At 39.2% G+C, this 22,997-nt stretch overlaps 3 protein-coding genes across 4 annotated transcripts in view; 1 reads left to right on the plus strand and 2 right to left on the minus strand.

The window, feature by feature from the left end:
• The window catches only part of LOC134824966 (muskelin-like), a 472,587-nt gene that overhangs the window by 404,499 nt on the left and 45,091 nt on the right, over positions 1-22,997 (minus strand). The window lies entirely within an intron of this gene.
• LOC134824754 (filaggrin-2-like) lies at positions 369-5,857 on the plus strand. The gene is made up of 4 exons (XM_063836728.1): positions 369-1,542; positions 1,574-2,502; positions 2,538-5,688; positions 5,805-5,857. Exons 1-4 carry the CDS (start codon positions 369-371, stop codon positions 5,855-5,857), a joined length of 5,307 nt encoding a protein of 1,768 aa, XP_063692798.1.
• On the minus strand, positions 9,178-19,539 carry LOC134825577 (serine/threonine-protein kinase PAK 1-like). 2 transcript variants are annotated; one of them, XM_063837809.1, is made up of 15 exons: positions 19,357-19,539; positions 19,029-19,114; positions 18,602-18,676; positions 18,271-18,358; positions 16,942-17,039; positions 13,138-13,227; positions 12,850-12,944; positions 12,613-12,694; positions 12,328-12,457; positions 11,886-11,956; positions 11,669-11,768; positions 11,385-11,500; positions 11,017-11,097; positions 10,696-10,819; positions 9,178-10,422 (listed from the first exon to the last, which is right to left on the minus strand). In XM_063837809.1, the coding sequence occupies exons 1-15, from the start codon at positions 19,532-19,534 to the stop codon at positions 10,328-10,330; spliced, it is 1,509 nt and encodes a 502-aa protein (XP_063693879.1). In that variant the 5' UTR covers positions 19,535-19,539; the 3' UTR covers positions 9,178-10,327. The 2 variants fall into 2 exon arrangements, with proteins under 2 accessions (XP_063693879.1, XP_063693878.1); XM_063837808.1 differs by having other exon boundaries at positions 12,850-12,950.

Here is a 22,997-nt window from a genome sequence, read left to right on the forward strand (position 1 = left end):
GGCTCTTGGTGTTTCTGATATCCGTTGGAGACTTCCTCATGGGAGTACATTTGCTGTGGTTGGCTGTCAACGAAACGATTGTGTACGGGGCAAATTACTGCTCCAACCAGCTCGTTTGGCTGTCAAGCTTTGGTTGCTCAGTTATTGGCGTTATCAGCACGGTTGGAAGCCAGATGTCATTACTTTCCATGACTTTTCTCAGTACAGTACGAGTAGCCGGGGTCAACAAGAAAAACACGTCGAGGAGGAAAGTTAAAAATATAGCAATTCTACAGATAGTTTCGGTGATGGCAGCGATTTTATTGATATCAGTGACCGTAGCAGTGGTCCCTTTGGTCCATTATTTTGAGGATTTCTTTGTGAATGGTATGACGTATAAACCTTCAGTAAGATTGTTTATAGGAGCACCAGGCAAAGAGGCTCATCTTGGTATATTACAAGAATACTACGGGAAAATAAAATCTGGGACTCTCAGCTGGAGAATTATAAACGATCTCATTGATGGAATGTTTTCCAATGATTATGGAGGTGACGTTCTCGGCCGAAAGAAACTCGAGTTTTATGGAAATGATGGTGTTTGCCTCTTCAAATTTTTTGTTAAACCTAATGACCCACAAAGATTTTATACTTGGACAATCCTGGCGATGAACATGCTCTGTTTTATTATCATCTCAATATCTTACATATACATCAACATTACAGCTAATGCAGCCAGCCAGAAAATCGGAAACAAGAACAGAAAACTACAACAAAAAATATCACTGATCATTGCGACAGATTTCTTCTGTTGGTTACCTATTGTCATCGCATGCTGCCTTCATTCCAGTGAAGTTATCGACGCAACACCCTGGTACCCAATCATTTCAATAATATTTCTACCAATAAACTCGGTTATCAACCCTTTACTGTACAACGATTTTGTTGCGAATTCTGCAAGTTCACTGTTTAAGTGGTTGGAAACAACTCTGAAACCAAAGTGTGCTCAAGAAGTGCCTGCTGATCCGGGTGATGGTATTGGTCACCCTACCACAGGGATACACGTAAAAACACTCACCAGGAAATTGGAAAACAATGTGCAGAATGTGGTAAATAACGTTGGTAAGAAAACTGATAACCCAGTTCAAAATGACATCGAACAAGACCCAGTTCAAAATATGCGAGATAACGTTGAACAAGGCAAGAAAACCGATAGCCCATATCAAAATGACATTGAACAAGGTAGAAAAACTGATAAACCAGTTCAAAATGTGCAAATTCACATTGAACGAGGCCAGAAAACTGATAACCCAGATCAAGATGTGCAAGATGACATTGGACAAGGCAAGAAAACAGGTAACCCAGATCAAGATGACATTGGACAAGGCAAGAAAACAGGTAACCCAGATCAAGAGGACATTGGACAAGGCAAGAAAACAGAAAACCCAGATCAAGAGGACATTGGACAAGGCAAGAGAACAGATAACCCAGGTCAAGATGACATTGGACAAGGCAAGAAAACAGGTAACCCAGATCAAGATGACATTGGACAAGGCAAGAAAACAGGTAACCCAGATCAAGATGACATTGAGCAAAGCAAGAGAACAGATAACTCAGATCAAGATGATATTGGACAAGGCAAGAAAACAGAAAACCCAGATCAAGAGGACATTGGACAAGGCAAGAGAACAGATAACCCAGGTCAAGATGACATTGGACAAGGCAAGAAAACAGATAACCCAGGTCAAGATGACATTGGACAAGGCAAGAAAACAGATAACCCAGATCAAGATGACATTGGACAAGGCAAGAAAACAGGTAACCCAGATCAAGATGACATTGGACAAGGCAAGAAAACAGATAACCCAGATCAAGCTGTGCAAGATGATATTGGACACGGCAAGAAAACAGGTAACCCAGGTCAAGATGACATTGGACAAGGCAAGAAAACAGGTAACCCAGATCAAGATGACATTGGACAAGGCAAGAAAACAGGTAACCCAGATCAAGATGACATTGGACAAGGCAAGAAAACAGGTAACCCAGATCAAGATGACATTGGACAAGGCAAGAAAACAGGTAACCCAGATCAAGATGACATTGGACAAGGCAAGAAAACAGGTAACTCAGATCAAGCTGTGCAAGATGATATTGGACACGGCAAGAAAACAGGTAACTCAGATCAAGCTGTGCAAGATGATATTGGGCACGGCAAGAAAACAGGTAACCCAGATCAAGATGATATTGGACAAGGCAAGAAAACAGATAACCCAGATCAAGATGACATTGGACAAGGCAAGAAAACAGATAACCCAGGTCAAGATGACATTGGACAAGGCAAGAAAACAGATAACCCAGATCAAGATGACATTGGACAAGGCAAGAAAACAGGTAACCCAGATCAAGATGACATTGGACAAGGCAAGAAAACAGATAACCCAGATCAAGCTGTGCAAGATGATATTGGACACGGCAAGAAAACAGGTAACCCAGGTCAAGATGACATTGGACAAGGCAAGAAAACAGGTAACCCAGATCAAGATGACATTGGACAAGGCAAGAAAACAGGTAACCCAGATCAAGATGACATTGGACAAGGCAAGAAAACAGGTAACCCAGATCAAGATGACATTGGACAAGGCAAGAAAACAGGTAACCCAGATCAAGATGACATTGGACAAGGCAAGAAAACAGGTAACTCAGATCAAGCTGTGCAAGATGATATTGGACACGGCAAGAAAACAGGTAACTCAGATCAAGCTGTGCAAGATGATATTGGGCACGGCAAGAAAACAGGTAACCCAGATCAAGATGATATTGGACAAGGCAAGAAAACAGGTAACCCAGATCAAGATGACATTGGACAAGGCAAGAAAACAGATAACCCAGATCAAGATGACATTGGACAAGGCAAGAAAACAGGTAACCCAGATCAAGATGACATTGGACAAGGCAAGAAAACAGATAACCCAGATCAAGCTGTGCAAGATGATATTGGACACGGCAAGAAAACAGGTAACCCAGGTCAAGATGACATTGGACAAGGCAAGAAAACAGGTAACCCAGATCAAGATGACATTGGACAAGGCAAGAAAACAGGTAACCCAGATCAAGATGACATTGGACAAGGCAAGAAAACAGGTAACCCAGATCAAGATGACATTGGACAAGGCAAGAAAACAGGTAACCCAGATCAAGATGACATTGGACAAGGCAAGAAAACAGGTAACCCAGATCAAGATGACATTGGACAAGGCAAGAAAACAGATAACCCAGATCAAGATGACATTGGACAAGGCAAGAAAACAGATAACCCAGATCAAGATGACATTGGACACGGCAAGAAAACAGGTAACCCAGATCAAGATGACATTGGACAAGACAAGAAAACAGATAACCCAGATCAAGATGACATTGGACAAGGCAAGAAAACAGATAACCCAGATCAAGCTGTGCAAGATGATATTGGACACGGCAAGAAAACAGGTAACCCAGATCAAGATGACATTGGACAAGGCAAGAAAACAGGTAACCCAGATCAAGATGACATTGGACAAGGCAAGAAAACAGGTAACCCAGATCAAGATGACATTGGACAAGACAAGAAAACAGATAACCCAGATCAAGATGACATTGGACAAGGCAAGAAAACAGATAACCCAGATCAAGATGACATTGGACAAGGCAAGAAAACAGATAACCCAGATCAAGATGACATTGGACAAGGCAAGAAAACAGATAACCCAGATCAAGATGACATTGGACACGGCAAGAAAACAGGTAACCCAGATCAAGATGACATTGGACAAGACAAGAAAACAGATAACCCAGATCAAGATGACATTGGACAAGGCAAGAAAACAGATAACCCAGATCAAGATGACATTGGACAAGGCAAGAAAACAGATAACCCAGATCAAGATGACATTGGACAAGGCAAGAAAACAGATAACCCAGATCAAGATGACATTGGACAAGGCAAGAAAACAAATAACCCAGATCAAGATGACATTGGACAAGGCAAGAAAACAGGTAACCCAGATCAAGATGACATTGGACAAGGCAAGAAAACAGATAACCCAGATCAAGCTGTGCAAGATGATATTGGACACGGCAAGAAAACAGGTAACCCAGGTCAAGATGACATTGGACAAGGCAAGAAAACAGGTAACCCAGATCAAGATGACATTGGACAAGGCAAGAAAACAGGTAACCCAGATCAAGATGATATTGGGCACGGCAAGAAAACAGGTAACCCAGATCAAGATGACATTGGACAAGACAAGAAAACAGATAACCCAGATCAAGATGACATTGGACAAGGCAAGAAAACAGATAACCCAGATCAAGATGACATTGGACAAGGCAAGAAAACAGGTAACCCAGATCAAGATGACATTGGACAAGGCAAGAAAACAGATAACCCAGATCAAGCTGTGCAAGATGATATTGGACACGGCAAGAAAACAGGTAACCCAGGTCAAGATGACATTGGACAAGGCAAGAAAACAGGTAACCCAGATCAAGATGACATTGGACAAGGCAAGAAAACAGGTAACCCAGATCAAGATGACATTGGACAAGGCAAGAAAACAGGTAACCCAGATCAAGATGACATTGGACAAGGCAAGAAAACAGGTAACCCAGATCAAGATGACATTGGACAAGGCAAGAAAACAGGTAACTCAGATCAAGCTGTGCAAGATGATATTGGACACGGCAAGAAAACAGGTAACTCAGATCAAGCTGTGCAAGATGATATTGGGCACGGCAAGAAAACAGGTAACCCAGATCAAGATGATATTGGACAAGGCAAGAAAACAGGTAACCCAGATCAAGATGACATTGGACAAGGCAAGAGAACAGGTAACCCAGATCAAGATGACATTGGACAAGGCAAGAGAAAAGATAACCCAGATCAAGATGACATTGGACAAGGCAAGAAAACAGGTAACCCAGATAAAGATGACATTGGACAAGGCAAGAAAACAGATAACCCAGATCAAGATGACATTGGACAAGGCAAGAAAACAGATAACCCAGATCAAGATGACATTGGACAAGGCAAGAAAACAGGTAACCCAGATAAAGATGACATTGGACAAGGCAAGAAAACAGATAACCCAGATCAAGATGACATTGGACAAGGCAAGAAAACAGATAACCCAGGTCAAGATGACATTGGACAAGGCAAGAAAACAGATAACCCAGATCAAGATGACATTGGGCAAGGCAAGAAAACAGATAACTCAGATCAAGATGACATTGGACAAGGCAAGAAAACAGATAACCCAGATCAAGAGGACATTGGACAAGGCAAGAAAACAGATAACCCAGATCAAGATGACATTGGACAAGGCAAGAAAACAGATAACCCAGATCAAGAGGACATTGGACAAGGCAAGAGAACAGATAACCCAGATCAAGATGACATTGGACAAGGCAAGAGAACAGATAACTCAGATCAAGAGGACATTGGACAAGGCAAGAAAACAGGTAACCCAGATCAAGATGACATTGGACACGGCAAGAGAACAGATAACTCAGATCACGAGGACATTGGACAAGGCAAGAAAACAGATAACCCAGATGAAGATGACATTGGACAAGGCAAGAAAACAGATAACCCAGATCAAGATGACATTGGACAAGGCAAGAAAAAGGTAACCCAGATCAAGATGATATTGGACAAGGCAAGAAAACAGGTAACCCGTTATATGTACTTATGTATTACGCTTCCACGTAAAACAATAGAATTGAACAAACAACAAAGTCCTCTACCAATTTCATGAAAATGGTTAATGGTTAAAACTGGCTCCCCGCTCCAGCTAAGCATCCAGGCCTCCGAGATCCGAACTGCAAAGCTATTGCTAAGTCATAAAGTCATAACAGATAAGTTCTACTTGGTATTTAAAACATTTTTTGGGGCTTTGTAATACTATGACGGCATTGCTTTGAATTTGAATTTCTGATGATATTGATTTTCACTTTCAGTGCTATGTAACCTTTTTTTTTTTTTTTTTTTTTTTTTGTCGAGGGCGCTCACTCTACCTCCCCGGATTAGCAAGGAGGCTACGTCCGCCTTGTGGCTAACGTCTGATGGAGCTCCTTTGGACTGCAGGCTTTGTACCTTTTGCTCTGCTTGGCATGGGGTTCGCAGAGCCCGGTACGTCCAAAAGACATAACATAGTTATGACCCGGTGGATCGGCGATGACCCTAAGGTTATCTGCCATAATGATCCGTCATCGAGAGACTCCATAGAACCCGTCTGGAGTCAGGTGTCGAAACACCCTCCCGGAAAAGGTAGTGCGTTACTTCGAGGAACTACCACCGCATTATGCTAGCGGGCCTGCCCTGGTGATCCTCGAGGTTGTGTCGTGCTTTTAGTATTTTTGAGGATCGAGTTGAGATGATATTAAACTCGAACCCTGGTGTGATGTTCCTTTGGTTTATCTTTGGTGTATTTAACTTTTGACGTCCCTTTGTTTCAGATTGTTTTGTTATGCTGCGCGCGGCTGTCTCGCGCTCTCGTGGAGTGCTGATTTTGGTCCTTTCTATACTGGTTTGTGTTGACGCTTTCCAGATTCTTCCTGTTGTAGAGCGCTCGCTTTGGAGTTTTAGTAATATTCCGTGGTTTAACATGGTTTTGCGGCTGGTTCAATAATGTCATTTTTCCATGACTGGATGGGTTATTTTTGTCCACTTTCCGTGGCGGAGTAGAGAGTGCCAGTCTCTGTACTGTGTTTGAACTGCTGATGTGATTGAGTGAGTGAGATGCTGCATTGCTACTGGCTGACTCGCCAGCAGCAATGCAGGTCCAAGAAGAGAGAAGGAGAGACACTGTCCGTTTTCTGGGTGTGCCACCACCGACAGTGCTCCCACTTCTGTGGGGCTGAGAGTGTTGGCTCCAAGAACCAGCCGTGAGCGTACAGTGCCTGACCTTGACCATTGTTAATGATCTGGCCCGGCGCGCGCTACTTCGTAGCTCGTGCCGTCGGGAAGAAAGCGGCGCGCGCTACTTCGAAGAAATTTAGACGAGTAACATCCGTCAATGCCTGACCCCCTCTATGGTTAACTTGAGAATAATAGGACTATGCCATTCTCCAGGCCAATCCGTTCAGTAACCAGCTGACCCAGCACCACCTCTGATGGAAGATGTGGTTCGGATTGGACTTCGCTAGGATTTGTCAGTTTTTCTGTAGACACTAATGCTCCCTCGAGGAAAGACATGAGCCCCGGCGAAGCTGACCAAAAACGTGACAAGGATTCTCACCCTGTAACTGCTATGTAACCTGGCAGTAACGTTGTAAAGGACTTTGAGGGGGTCTGTAGTACCCCGCATAGTATGTTTGTGTTTCACTGATTTGTAAACTGAAGACGTAAATATGGGGATATAGATAATTCATAACATTTGGCCTATGAGTAGGCCCAGCTCTCATTACGTTTCTTTCATTGGTGATAGGAATGTTTGGAGTATTGGGTACCGCGATAGCACGACCGTCCTGAAAATTGAATTGCGCGATCCTCCGCAGACTCCTGTGACCATGGCGACAACTCCAGGTTGCGCGTCCGAAACACGTTTTACACGTGGGCGCTGCTTAATTTACCCTGGAGAAGGTTGCACGGTGTCAGTTTTCTTAAATACAACTTTGACTCACACTGGATAAGAATTCAATTCTTGAGACTTCGAGTACTCGATTTTCAAAACTCCAACGACACCATCCGAACGATGACAGCTTTATCCCAATCGTTCGACTTGTTGGCATTGTGGTTCGTCACACTGATTATAAGTTCGATACTATTTATCAGCTTGTATGCCAAAATCCTGCAACTCAGCAGAAAGTTTTTAAAAAACAACACTGAGATTTTGGAGTTAAAGAAGACGGTAGAAGACTCTGTAAAAAGCATCGACAAGACGCTCTATAGTATTTTGGATGAGATGGGCCAATCGTCCACTCCTTCTCTAGCGGCTAGATGGAGTCTTAATCCACCAGTGGATTCGTGTGTCATAAATATGGTGGACAATTGGACGGATAACGCCATTTCTGAAGGGTCGATCAATAAACCGGACCAATACGGAATTAACTGGAAACTTTACGGGAACTACGATAAGTATCCCGTTAAGTCTTTCGAGTTTAAATGTCTACAGGGTAAAGACCCAAAGACTTGGCCTTTGGTTGAAATAGACGAGGGTTCAATCATTTCTACTGAAAGTGGTTCAGTCTGCAATATCTGAGTAAGTTTACATAATATTCTTTAAGTGTATACCTGAAATTTGGCTTGCATTTTTTATCACTATAGATGGAGAAAAAATGGAGAAAAAAATTGATTTTAACCCTTAACGTTTCCCCCAGGCAAAAAAGACCCTCGATACCTCCGGTTGAAGCCTAGCTCCCGGACCATTTCCGCAGTTAACTTGTCCTGCGATGCCTTTCACAACATCGATTGATGACGGTTGAAGCCTAGCTCCCGGACTACTTCCGCAGTTAACTTGTCCTGCGATGCCTTTCACAACATCGATTGATGACGGTTGAAGCCTAGCTCCCGGACCATTTCCGCAGTTAACTTGTCCTGCGATGCCTTTCACAACATCGATTGATGACGGTTGAAGCCTAGCTCCCGGACTACTTCCGCAGAATTATCCCATTCCCAATGATGCAGATTGGAAGCTCTATCAGTATCTGTGGTAGTAGACATGTGGGCATTATGCCAGTCGCCAGTCGCCAGTCGACAGCTGCATCATCAACATGGTCGATGACTGGCTGGACGAAGCCGGCTCTAACGGGCCGATCAAGGCCGACAATGAAGAAGATTAGCCGGACCAGTACGGCATAAAATGGGGACTGTACGGGAACTACAATCAGTATCCTGTAAAGACCTTTGAATTTAAGCATTAAGTGTGCTGCAGGGTAAAGACCCAAAGACTTGGCCTTTGACAGAAATATATGAGGGTTCAATCGTATCGATTGAAAGTGGTTCAGTCTGCAATGTCTTATTATTATTGTATTTATGTCCCTGACGATTGATCACACATGAAATTTAAAGTTGGACGATTACGTTGGTCGTTTACTTTGTACCGCTTTGTGAATAGCTCCTAATTTTAGTAGAGCACTTTGTATAACCAGAAACACACTATTAAAATATAATTGACCGACTTTTTAGTTGATCGTTATCATAAATTTCAAAATGAAACAAAGAACTTGTAAAAACAATAGTTAAAATTTGTATGAATATCATCGAATGCAATAGTATATCCAGCCATAAAATTATCCAGGACCCAGTATAAAATGCCATTCTGCACAACACCTAGAAATATATGTAGTACCAGTAAGTGGCGGAGAAAATCTAGAGAAGGCGGCAAATTCTAAACAAAGAAGAAGATGAACGAGAAAGGAAATTACCTGCCAAATCAATAAGAATTACATTTTTTTCCCTAACTTCTTAGGCAAAAAATAAGACATTACATTCAGGAAAACTAAAAAGCATTCTTCGATCGTTTCTCTCTATTGCTTGAATCGAAAATCTTGAGGTCGGATTATAAAAAACTTTTAAGTCATAATAATCATAAGAAAAAGATGTAAACCGTCAATACACAAAATTAATGATGTATTTATTCTTTTTTCAGCGTCCATAATTTGTATAAAAAGAAGAAGTTGATCCGTGTTAAATGAGACGCATATCTTAAAATGTAAGAAGTTTCTTCATTCTTGAACTGGTGGATTTAGAAATTCTAAATATGTACATATATTATGCATGATAAAAGAAGATTGAAGATAATGCTGTTGATATGATGAATAGTGTAACTGTAAGACGCCAAACCAATCGAACAAAAATTAAACACTTCAACAATTTAACGTCAAATTATGGCATGGCAAAAAATTATGACACATCTTTACATCAAAGTAGTAATATACATCTCATAATAATAATGTATAAATCTTATTATATCTATAACATTTTAAATGCATCTAATTTGAGCGAAAAATTATTAACTTCAGCTGTTTTTATATCATTTTTACAGCCTAAAAACTTGGTTTAAATTGGTAAATGAAAAAGCAATATTAAAACCTAAATCTAGCGTTTAAATTTGGAAAGAGCGCGCGAGGAATGTTTAAAAAGATCAAAAGAAGCACTGGATTTGAAATATACCTACCAACAAGGCTATACTTTCACCTCGAAATTCGCAAATGTATCAAAAAAAGGGGCGGTTAACACAAATCAACGTAATCGTAAAACCACAAGTCCATCCAAGAGTTTCAATCGCCGTGCAATAAAACGTGACGTCACGGCTTGTAGCGTGACGTCATACCATTGTGCGTGACCATGTGATGGGTCACGTGAGCAGTGTTTTTAGTGTTTGGCTGCTTCTTTAGCGGCGTGGATAAGGGGAACTAAACTTGATAAGGGTGCTGCCTTCCTCAAGAAGGGATGCTGCAACATTTCACCTGAAAAAAATCAATCAGTTACACGGCCGTTTAGAGTCTAAACTTTAGACTAAACATTAAACAATCGGCTTCTTCGCCCATGTGCGCCTATTTTATAGGACTATTCTACATCGTAAAAAAAGGTTTCCAGGAGGTTAAATATTAGATACACCAAACAAACCCCCTCAACATTCCTGGAGGAAAAGAATGAAACAGTAGAGAAATCGTCATGATTTGGCGATACTGATTACAGAACCATGAAAATCATAAGAAAACTTTTAAAAGTACACTTACTAGCACTCCCGCGTTTTTCGACATCCATTTCCAGGCACTTGGCCAGGAAATCTCTAAACACGGAGGATAGTCGCTCAGGGTTATAAATCTCCGGAGTTCCGTTCGTTGCTATCAGATATAACGCCTGGAATGCAAGATTTAGTTTGACTGATGGAATTTAATCATCCAGGGCATCATCGTCGATGATAAGATGTAATCTTATTATGTAATGATAAGATGGTAATGGCGAATAGTTTTAGATAATCTATAGTATGCCAGGTATTCAGAGTAATTCAGTAGTATTCGGTAGTATTCAGTAGTATTCAGATTAATAGTTCTTACCCTCAGTGGGTTCTCATTAAGGTAGGGTGGTTCTCCCTCAATCATCTCAATAGCCATGATACCCAAACTCCACACATCAACCTGTGAGAGGAAGCGTTCGTATAGTAATTAGTAACAGTTAATTAGTGTAGTAATTAGAAACAGTTAACTGGGTTTATATGTCCGATGTGGCACTGATTCAGCATTAATTTGTCGTTGCAGTACCACAGATGTGACTCAGTAGTGCCACAGTACGGTAGTAAAACACCACCAAAATATTCAACAAAACATCAATAAATCAAAACAGCTGTAATAAATATAGCTGTATAATAAATACAGCTGTATAAATAATGTGGGGCAATCTAAACGGAGATACCCCTTTTGCGTACCTTAGGACCGTACTGTTTTCGGGTCACCACCTCCGGTGCCATCCAATAAGGAGTACCGACCATTGTCGTTCTTTTGCTTTGATCTGGCGTGATTTGGGCACAGAAACCAAAATCGGCTGAAGGATGATGTGGTTACAAATCAGTGAAATGCTACCCTCGACTCAGACCAATTAAAATTAGGATTAAAATTCGTTGCAAAGTAGCATCAGTTTAAATTCAATAAGGATCTTGTATGCCTCATCAATTGTGCTCACTTAAACTTTGAAATAAAACAGTAAACTCACTTAATTTAACACCACCAGTCATGCCTAAGAGGATGTTGTCACTCTTGATATCTCTGTGTATAACTTGCGATTTGTGTAGGAATGCCAGAGCTTGTAACACCTGGGACGGAAAATTAGCGAAATATTCACTTTACAGCTTACACATATCAAATTTCGGCATATTTTCTGTACTTTTTTATGCCGTCGAATTTCTCAACTTTGTGAGTTGAAATGTTACCTCTCTTGAGACGGCTGCTATCTGACCTTCAGTCATACACGTTTCAGTTACTACGTCCGTTAAGGGTCCACCTGGAATTAGATTAAATATTTATAGCAGACATGTTTAAATTGTTTAACATTTTTATAGCGGAGTCCGCAACAAATTCTCAACATTGGACACAAATAAGAAGTCTGTGGGTAGACTTTGTTTTACGAATAAAACTGAAATTAAAATTACAGCAGAGTTCTAAAAAAGTTCTAAAAGTTCTAAAAACATATGTGAATTGATACGATAAAAATTTTGTTCATAAGCTTTCAAAAAAGTGGTTACCGTGGTTAGCTGATAGTGATGGTCGTGAGTGAACTTATAATATGGGAGCGTGGTGGAAGTGTGGTGGGAGTGTGTGATATCACACAATTCGGTGTGATATTAGGACTGTCAGAAAAACGACAACACGGACCTCCCAAATATTCCATTACGACCCAGAGTTCGTCAGTACCGACCAAGTAACTGTCCAGATAGTTCACTATGTTAGGGTGGCGGTTCTCTTTCATCACTAGAATCTCGTTTATAATCAGATCTTTTTTAGGCTGAGAAAAGATAACAGGTAAGCTATCAATTAATTTGAGATAGATCATGGTGTCGTTTTAAAGTTTTTGTGGGCCACGTCGCAAGTTTTCTTAGGATGAAGTCTACAAAATCCAAAACTCTAAGATTTAAATTAAAATGATTACAAATGACTGACCTGTTGACTGAGATTCATCATTTTGATAGCGACTTCCTGCCCTGTGGATACCTCCACACCAGTATATACCGTACCTGAGGCCCTGATAAGAAGTGTTATTAAGGCCAGGGTAGTGTACTAAATACTGCATTGACTTGGTGAAATCAAGTTTCAAGATAAGAATCCAATAAATTATTAATTGAAATAGTATAAATTTCAGTTTATCAGACATCATATTAATTGTAATATCAAACTTACCCTTGACCGATTTTCTCAAACTTAGTGTATTTTGTCTTAGGATCACCGACACTAACAATTGTTCGCAGCAAGGATAAAACTTCTTCATCGCTGAGCTTTGCCTGGAAGTTAGCGAATTGAATGTTATTTGATTAATGGGAGTGTTTTTAAATATAAAAACTGAAGAATTTCAGAGTTAGTAAACCAGAAAGGCACGGTTAGTGGAATGGACTAAAGGTATCAGAACTGTGCAACTTGATCATAACTCGGAAATATTTGGGTAAATAGAATAATCTATTTTAAAGTTACCTTTTTCTTCTTTTTGGGTATGTTTCGCCCACCTTGACCCTGAGGCATGTTACCGGGGACCTTCGCTTGTATCAAAGCTGCTGACGTTGGCTGATGGAAAGTTGAGATTGTTAGAACTTGTTCGTCTACGGTTTACTAAAATTAGGATAATGTTGGGAAATACCAAGATTGAAATGATGATTGCGCGCCAATTTGTTGGTTTAATGGACTAACAGATTGTCTTTCTGAATGTTCTTAGAATTGTTTTGGTTTAGTGCCCAACAAAATTAAATTTTCATTTCGAGGTCCATTTAACCTGCCATCTAAGCTTAGGTCTCATCGTTGAAAAACTTAAGATTTATCAAGATGGGAACAGTTCCTTGAGCAGCTGTAAGTTAAAGTCTGCAGTCACTGGAACATTTTTCAAGCGTCCGAATTAATTGGCACCTGCACGAGTTAACGAGTATATTGCTACTAAGATAATCATGACACTCATGACACTGCCTATTAAGAGCTGGTGATCCGAACTTGATAGTTGATTGCTAATTATCTTCACACAAGCTAGACTAGGGTTCCCTATCTTGAACGGGGCTCATGAATTTTAATATATTCTGATGACACTCAGTTTCACATTACCGATTTCAGTGACCTTGCATTACAATATTGCAACATGTGAAGCAAGGTCTGTTAGGTAGGTTTAGGAAGTGTCAACATTTCAATGAGTCCCCAACGTCACAACAACCGTGTTTCTTTTTTTGTCATTGAAACATAGTAGTATTCAAAGTATCAAAAACTTCGAAAACATAAAATAATTTAAGCCACATAGAAACTTTGAGACTTCCTACTTAGCACTTAGAAGGGCTGGTCTACTTCTTTCCGGGCCGTCATCTCAGATTTCTTCGGCGTCGTTCACATATTACGTAATCAGCCGAGGGGGGAAGGGGGTTTCTAAATGCTTACGGTTGATTACGGGGGAGGGAGGGGGGTTGGTTGTTGATTACGTAATCAACATTTTATTTTTTACCCTCTAGAATAATAACTTAATAACAATTTGGCAATATTTTTATTCAAATTCCACTCAATTTCACTCTGATAGTGACAAATTTTGAAATTGATCGGATATCCGACTATTATAGTATAAGTAAGTAGTTTAGAGGGGATTGGCCGGATATAATTATAACAATGATTTCGGCTCATTATGATCAGGGTAGCATCAAACGTGAAGAAAAGTGTTTACAGGGAAAAAGTCAAAAGGGGGGGGGGGGGGGGGGGGGTGGGGGGTTTCAGGCCATGATTACGTAATATTGCTGTCAAGAGGGGGTTGGGTATTAATAACGGTTGACTACGGAGGGGAAAGGGGTAAAAATTGCTAAAATTTTGATAACGTAACATGTGAACGACCCCTTAGTTCGTTAACTTAAACTACATATAAATCTGTTACCTATCAGCCTTCGTCATTAAACTGGAATTAATCAGGTCTCTCAGCGGTCTTTTAGAGTATTTCAAAATATACAACAATTTTTTTCTGTTCTAGTTCCAAGCGTTCGAATAAAGGTTATCTAATTGAACCTAACCAGTAACCACCCGTCTCAAACCGTTGCCTGGATACTAATAACAAACCGGAATTAAAGCTGTAATCATCGTAGTAATTGGTCATTATCTTTGCACTGGCTCAACTGGGGTCTTATTTATCACCTGGACTCATTAATTTCAAGTAGTTCTGTTGTCATTCAGATTATATCGCCGATCAGATCCAGCTGCCATTCAGCTTTAAACCGCACACACTTCAGTCCACACTAATTATAGCTCCACCAGCCGGCAGCCACGTGCTGTCAGCTAGCTAGCTATAATTGATAAACTAGTCAGGTCGCTGAGCATCGGTTTTAATTCTGATTCCACTGTTGCTTTACGTTTCATTCTTTTCGCACACTTTCCATTGACTTTCAGATACTTTAAATCAGAGGATTACTTTTAATGAATTGTTTGATGGGGAAGCAGTGGAGTAACCTTTCAATTAAATTGCGACCACTTTTAGCAAATACTGGATAACAAAAGAGAAAAGTTACGAAAAAGATCCGAAACAAAAAGTCTGATTATTACGATGATGACGTTACAATTCCTACTTTGTCTCCTCCTGCTGACAAATCTCTCTATTGCACTAGGTATTTTGTAATTTATAAACATTGTTTCTGTTAATGTAAGGAAGGTCACTTTGATTTAAGTGTTTATTCTTTTAACATAACTGAGACATTGACATTCCTTTAAAACTTCAGAGGATAGGACAGAAGTTACAGGGTGGACTGAGAGAAAGCCATTTGATCCAAAAAGAGAAGTTATCGAATTAAAATTCGAAACTGAAAAACAGAATCCATTGAATGAAGTAGCTGATCTGACTGGGGAATTCATGATACGGATCCTCATTCAGTTTCACAGCGACAGCACAACAAACAATGGAATGCTTGGGAATGTTGAGGATGCGTATAAAATCCTAGGGGGTAAAATAACCACAACCATAGAAAAGCTGCAGGTAGGAGACGATACGGAGAAAGTCCGTTGCAAACAGTACAATACGTTCCTGAAGATAGCAGAGGCAGGTAGGCTACCAACACACATTAGAATAGACTTGTTGAATGACGCAATCCTGACTGCAGAGAAGACCTACCGAACCAACAACGTAAACCAGTGTTCGGAATTGTTTCCACAGTGGTCTGACCTAGTTACGTCTGGGAGTATCAAGTTTATAGATGCAACGTTTAGCGATAACAACTTTGATAATATCCAGAAGATGGGATGGAGATGTTATTTGAAAATCGGATGGAAAGGTGAGTTTTGCACGGGCCGGTCCTAGATACCTGCTAAACTTTGCCACTACTGAACAAAGGCCCATCGCGCAAGCTATTAGCTTTAAACGCCTCCTAGTACAGCCTCCAGGATAACGTAATGCGATGATGCTCGTTGTATAATTGTTGGTGATAACACACAAATCCTAAACACAGATATCATTACGTTCTAATGTGCGCTAGACGTGTTCAGATGTTCCAAGCCTAACCAGATCAAGAACAATATTTTCTCAGCCAGGGGTATTGTAGCATTGGTTTTATTTAAACATGCTTGTAAAATAAATAATAGAGCACATAGTAGTCAAATTCAAGAACAGTTCATATTAAGAAGGGCGTTATCTTATTGGTGATGTTCTGTTTGCAATGACGTACAATACAAACTGGTGTACATAATCGCACCAGTCACTAATACCGTAACACTAGATATTCTTCCAAAAAGCACAGAAAAAACGTACGTGATGCGCGAAAAGAAATGGCCTTGCGTAAATGACACTTGCTGAAAAACAGCAATAACCCGCGCGCTACGTAGCTCGGACAATTTTGTCTGCTAAATCGCCCTCTGCATAAAACAAGAGTTCTCTCGCCTAACTCATTCATAAACACCTGTTTAGGTCCAAACTGATTCAGTAACTAGGTAATATCTCCCTTTTTTAGCTCAGCATGTATTGCGCTACCTTAGTAGGCACACACGGCTATTTAAATTACAGCCATGCTAAATAATTAGAATTATAAATTAGAATAAGGAAGCGACTAGCACCGCCATACGTTCGCCGTGGAAGAAATTTCAGTATAACAAATTGGCTTACTTTAGACAGCACCAAGTACATTCGCAGGACAAATTTAGAACGATCTAAAGTACAGTACAGTACAAGCAAACTAGAACAAGTTTGGTTGTGCAGAATATGTAAAATCGCACAGGGGAGCTAATAATAACAAGAATTATGTCTATGACAACATAATCTTTTTCTATAAAATGTGTACTTACTCGAGTACTAGCGGTTTTGGTGTAAGCTGGTCTTGGTGGTGGAGCAGGAGCAGCTGATTGGGACGAGGAACTCTCATCCTTATCTTCCTCCTCGTCGTCTGAAATATTGAAAAAATCTAAGGAATTTGAAGTTCAACATTTTTTAAAGTGACCATGTATTTTATAGATAAGCCCGTCTCGCCTTTCAAATTGGAAATACTAGCTAGATAAATATTTTGAATCTTATAGTGTTCTCTAAATCTCTAAATATCAAGGCCAAGAAACCAAACACGGTTGAAAGTATTGAGAAATCAAATAGTTTTGATTTGAGCTGGATTGAGACTCACTGGACTCGGACTCATCAGATCGGGAATCCCAGTCACTATTAAGAGACTCATCATAACTGTCCAAGTAACATTCGAAGGAGTGGGCATACAATATCCTTCCCAAACAACCCAACATCAGTTAAATTCATCTAAAATATAACCAAACAAATCACTAAACTTATCAACAAAATAAAGCAACACTAAATCTAAATTCTGCGGAAGATACCAAGGATAACGGATACTAAGCATGACAAAGAGAAACGATTTTGTGAAGAACTAAGGAAGGTTAGGGAAAAATCAGATCTTGTGACCAAAGAAAGGAGCATCATCTTTAATGACAGATTCTGGACAGATTCTGGACTGGTATATTCTTCAATTCTTGATAGAGACGAATTCCGAGGTGCTTTTGGTCGTCGCTATAATTGGCCCGCATTCCAGACATACCACAATTCTGGCAATAGAGAAATATCACGTGGTCTTATTTATCTTGGAAAAAGGAAGGCTTTGTCTACATGAGGTAAAACTCTTTAAGATATGCTACGAAAGGCAATATATATCCGGATGTCCGAACGGAACCGCGATACTCAGTTGAATCCCACGCTAGGGGGAGGGTGGTACGCTCTTGGACTTGTGCCATTATTTTAGTATTTGATTTTCTTTGACTCATCCATATCAAATATGCAGTATTTTTAATACTATTATTTAAACAAATACAACATATTTAAAATTTTAAGCCAGACAGCATTCTATACAGTGTTTATAGTTTACAGAAACTGCTAATTGCTTCTTTTCATTCCTGATTTTATTGTTACGTCGTCTTTTGTATAAATTGAAGCAGACTTAGTATTGCTTAGGTTGCGTTAATATAATTTCGTAATATCGGGTCTGATCATATCCCGAACATGATCATAGGGAATGTCAGATGATGAGCGGGGGGGGGGGGGGGGGGGGCTTTTCAAAGATCACCAGTGATGACTTGTAATATGCAGTAAAACAGATAGGACATGTGTATGTGTATATTTACCGTGATCATGTTGCATGTATTTTGTAGGTGGCTGGACTCCAGAATGTGGCTGTTCGTTCATCACAAAGTTTAACACATCCAACACAGCCTGAAATTACAGTGTAATTACACGCGATTACGTGATTAATTACCTAATCGTTTCTCACACCCAAACAAGGGTAGATATTCATTTGACAGTGACCCAACCCGAGAATGTGGCGGAAAACATGACGGTGACGGTGTAACGGGCGAGATGTAAAGAATTTACAGGAAAATGAACGATGGAATGATCTCATTCTTCATTACGTCATGAAGTCGTCATTTCTGTGGAACACTCCAGATTTTCACTAACCTCGGGATTTTTCTTGGTTTCTTCTTTACTGATGGCAGATGTACTGAGAAGAACTTCCCATTCTTTTGGTAAATTCTGGAAAAGTAAATAGTGAATCTCAGATATTTAAAATTCAAATAATCCTATGAACGGATGGCGAATAACAAGGTTGAAGTCGGGTAAAAATACTAACCGCTGTAAGGTAACACCTTAAATAAATCAGAGTTTAAAGATTGAAACTTTCAGCACATTTATTGTATTCATGACAATGGAAAAAATTCCAAGATGGCAATGTTATTCAAATGGGATTGATATAAATCATCATACTTAATTAACAATAAAAAGGCGTAACTAAATTCTTAGAATATTCTAGTTTCAGACAAAAAGATAATTTATTATACCAAATTTTTAAAATTTTGGTAGAAGAAAGGATGAGACATAAACTTACAACAAATTCTCCAGATTCTTGGTCAAATCCTACGTGCATTTGATGTGAAAAGTCTTGTGGGCTGGAAATCTCTATCTTATTACGACCTGTGGAGAAAACAAGTTATTTACGTAAATATACGTAATTATATACATATACGTAATTATATACATATAATTACGTATATTTACGTAAACTCTGTGTTCAATTTTCATTTCACTTTGTTTTTTATTTGACCGGGGACAAATACAGTTTATAAGTTTTGACCTAACCTTTGACTACATTAATTAATTAAATTGAGGAGATTGTAAGGATTATGATTATAGTTTAAAAAGCATAATTCCCTCACCAGGTTTCTTGAGGAAGTATGTGAAAAACTTGCTCTTCTCCTTGTTATGACCAGGAGGCATGGGAGGAAGGGGCTTATCAGGGGGTTGGGGGGAGACGTCCATCAGGGACACAGTACGGGGAGGGGGTGCACTCGGCTGGTTCTCATTGTAATCAACCTGGTTGTGGTTATAGGACATCCCTACCACCTATAAGTGGGAGAGTGGTTAGTTGGGCTAATTGGATGATTAGTTTCTGTACTCAATTAGTCATTTTTCGTGACATGTAATGCCAGTTATGATAATTTTGAACCTGTGAAGTGTGAGTGGAGATTTGCTGAAAATGTTTGCTAAAATAACAAGTTTGCTAGAATAACAAGTGAAGTAGATACGATTGATTCCAGAATCACGCGTTATAGAAATGACGCGGTGCTATCGCGGAGATATCAAATCGTGTTGCCGAATATATCGAGAGAATAGTTACTCCAGTAGCAGGGAATAGTTGAGTGTGCACTTCGATGTACACGATTTCTGACAACACAGGGTTGTTTGTTAGATCATTCTTAACCAAAATCGTTTAGGTACGCAATTTGTGTCGCTAGACATAACCCTACAGGGCAAATTTTCTAAATTACCCTCAGTCGCATATACGGGATTTTTGTATTTCAGCTCCTAAAGGTCATAGAGACTTGAATTTTAGCTTAAAATTACCGCAATGGCTACATTTATATACAAGTTATGAAGCAACATAAGGTCTCCAGTGCTTCATTTTATAGATATTGACAAAAAACTGGTTTTTTTTTCTCAGCGAACCAAAAATGGCACTGAATTTTGATAACTTGAACTAGGAAAGTCGTAGAGACTTGAATTTTAGCTTAAAATGACCGCAAACATCATATTTATATACAACTTATAAAGCAATATAAGCCCTTTAATGCTTATTTGTTGAGATATTGACAAAAATCAGTCATTTTGGCTACAAGTGTGAGGAAAAATACCAAATTGGGCAACTACTTTGGTATTTTGACACACCCCACAACACTTACCATCATCCTTGATTACACATCTTGATTCCACTGGCATCCTCATTCCTCCCACAGGACTGCCATACCCCAGAGGTAGGCAAAGCATTCTTATGCTATCCTCTCGTGGGCCAACCAGGCCCAGCCTCTCTAAAAAATAAATAAATTTTTTTTAAAAAAACTTCTTTGGTCTTTTTTTGACAATTTTTGTGCTCAAGTTATTAAAATGTGCTTTGCAGTTGTAGATCGGATGTTTTCTTCCAATATGGGTTTCGGTATAAATCCGGAAGCACCCGGTTCATGGGTGATAGGGGTTAAAAATCCTGAAATGTCAGGCGATGGGCGAGACAATTGTCTGAATTTGGTTATAAAATCACTCTTTGCTAGGGTTTGCTTTTTTCCGCTACATCGATCCGCTTTCTAACTACTGATCATCCCCCTCTACATCATTGATCATTCTCTTTTAGATACATGATTTCTATAAGTTCTTGAAGGTACATCCGGCATGATGTAAAGTTTATATCAAAGCATTTTAATGTGGTCTTAACAAGTTGCAAGATATTCAAGTTCATTAATAAAACAGAGATTGTAGGATATCCTTCTTTTACATATTGAGTAATTGTGGGATTTTTGAGGGGGAGGCTATAAAATGGCCAAATATAATTTAAACGTAAACGACCCAATAATAATATTAAAAGTAGAATGAAACTACTTAAAACTTATACAGATTTAAACTTATACAGATTTATGGTATCCTGTTTCAAGACGCTTGCTCCTGATTTTTAGCAACAATATCGACTGACCCCACAACGTTGTAATATAATTGTGGGTAGGCAATCACTTGATCTATAAGTTTTGAACGGTAGTTTGTAAAAATAATTATTTCCAAGGTAATACTAACTTTCAAAGGTACATCTTAAGTTATCATCAAATTATTCGGGTTGACAGTATTAAACATTTTGAATCGGGAAATCAAAGCGTAACTTTTTGATTACAGATAAACGATGTGGATGCGGATGTTGTACAATGTACATTAACGTCATCTTAAATCTATTTTGAATGGAGTATTATACAGTAGTTCAACTATATAATTGCATATCCAGTATTCACCTACAAGCATTTAACTGCTTGGCGTGATAAGGTACATCTTTGAATGGTAGTAGGGTCTTTCAGCGACACAGCAATATCACTTCCATGGTAGTCCCCGGCTTATGACAGGTTCATAGCGGTATCAAACATGTTTTATGGGCCTAACTCCCAATCATCTGTCCAAATAATGGTGTTTCTGGACAGATAGATGGTGTATGGTGCCTTCATGCTAATTTCAGCGATCTTCATGCAGGCCTTATTCTCTTTAGTGTTTACGTTCAGGTGGTTCATAAAGGTTTGGAGGCTGCAGTTGTAAATGACTCGAACTCCAAATTCTACTGTCTGGAACTTGCAAGCCCATCCGTTGGCTTCTATCTCTTCTGTCAGCTGCTGATATCTCCTTATCTTATTTTCTCTTGATCAGCAAAGTTCTCCTCATTCAGATGCACCTTCTTCGCTTTATCTAAATAGATCACTACATCTGGTCTCAATAGTATTATCCTAATGTAATGTCTAACAATAACGTTTATAAGCGCTACAATTTCGAACTAGCGGACCATATTCGGAAGAGAAATTTGGGACAGTATTTTGCTTGGAAATACTGATTTAATCGAATTGTAACCACAAAAATGACTCCCAATAATAGTCTTATGGAAAGTGTGAATAAATATTAAAGATTAAAAATAATACAGGTTTGACTATGAAGTTTCGTCAATAATCACGTAAAGAATAATAGATAACCTACAATCTTTGTTTGGTAAACCAATTTGGTATATTTCCTCACATGTGTAGCCAAAATTACTCAATATGTAAAAGAAGGATATCCTACAATCTTTTTTTTATTAGTGAACTTAAATATCTTGCAACTTGTTAAGACCACATTAAAATGCTTTGATATAGACTTTACTTCATGCCGGATATACCTTCAAGAACTTATAGAAATCATATATCTAAAAGAGAATGATCAATGATGTAGAGGGGGATGATCAGTAGTTAGAAAGCGGATCGATGTAGCGGAAAAAAGCAAACCCTAGCAAAGAGTGATTTTATAACCAAATTCAGACAATTGTCTCGCCCATCGCCTGACATTTCAGGGTTTTTAACCCCTATCACCCATGAACCGGGTGCTTCCGGATTTATACCGAAACCCATATTGGAAGAAAACATCCGATCTACAACTGCAAAGCACATTTTAATAACTTGAGCACAAAACTTGTCAAAAAAAAGACCGAAGTAGTTGCCCAATTTGGTATTTTTCCTCACACGTGTAGCCAAAATGACTGATTTTTGTCAATATCTCAACAAATAAGCATTAAAGGGCTTATATTGCTTTATAAGTTGTATATAAATATGATGTTTGCGGTCATTTTAAGCTAAAATTCAAGTCTCTACGACCTTCCTAGTTCAAGTTATCAAAATTCAGTGCCATTTTTGGTTCGCTGAGATAAAAAACAGTTTTTTGTCAATATCTATAAAACGAAGCACCGGAGACCTTATGTTGCTTCATAACTTGTATATAAATGTAGCCATTGCGGTAATTTTAAGCTAAAATT

This window comes from Bolinopsis microptera, chromosome 13 (genome assembly GCF_026151205.1).
Source record: "Bolinopsis microptera isolate Bmic1 chromosome 13, MBARI_Bmic_1.0, whole genome shotgun sequence".
Classification (NCBI taxonomy): domain Eukaryota; kingdom Metazoa; phylum Ctenophora; class Tentaculata; order Lobata; family Bolinopsidae; genus Bolinopsis; species Bolinopsis microptera.

Coding starts and splice junctions, on each gene's coding strand:
- LOC134824754 (XM_063836728.1), top strand. CDS start 369: ATGACGTATAAACCTTCAGTAAGATTGTTTATAGGAGCACCAGGCAAA. Junction 1,543..1,573: donor TGGACAAGGCAAGAAAACAG/GTAACCCAGATC, acceptor CATTGAGCAAAG/CAAGAGAACAGATAACTCAG. Junction 2,503..2,537: donor TGGACAAGGCAAGAAAACAG/GTAACCCAGATC, acceptor GGACAAGGCAAG/AAAACAGGTAACCCAGATCA.
- LOC134825577 (XM_063837808.1), bottom strand. CDS start 19,534: ATGTCCTATAACCACAACCAGGTTGATTACAATGAGAACCAGCCGAGT. Junction 18,677..19,028: donor AAGAATCTGGAGAATTTGTT/GTAAGTTTATGT, acceptor TTACTTTTCCAG/AATTTACCAAAAGAATGGGA. Junction 12,951..13,137: donor TACCCAAAAAGAAGAAAAAG/GTAACTTTAAAA, acceptor GCTAACTTCCAG/GCAAAGCTCAGCGATGAAGA.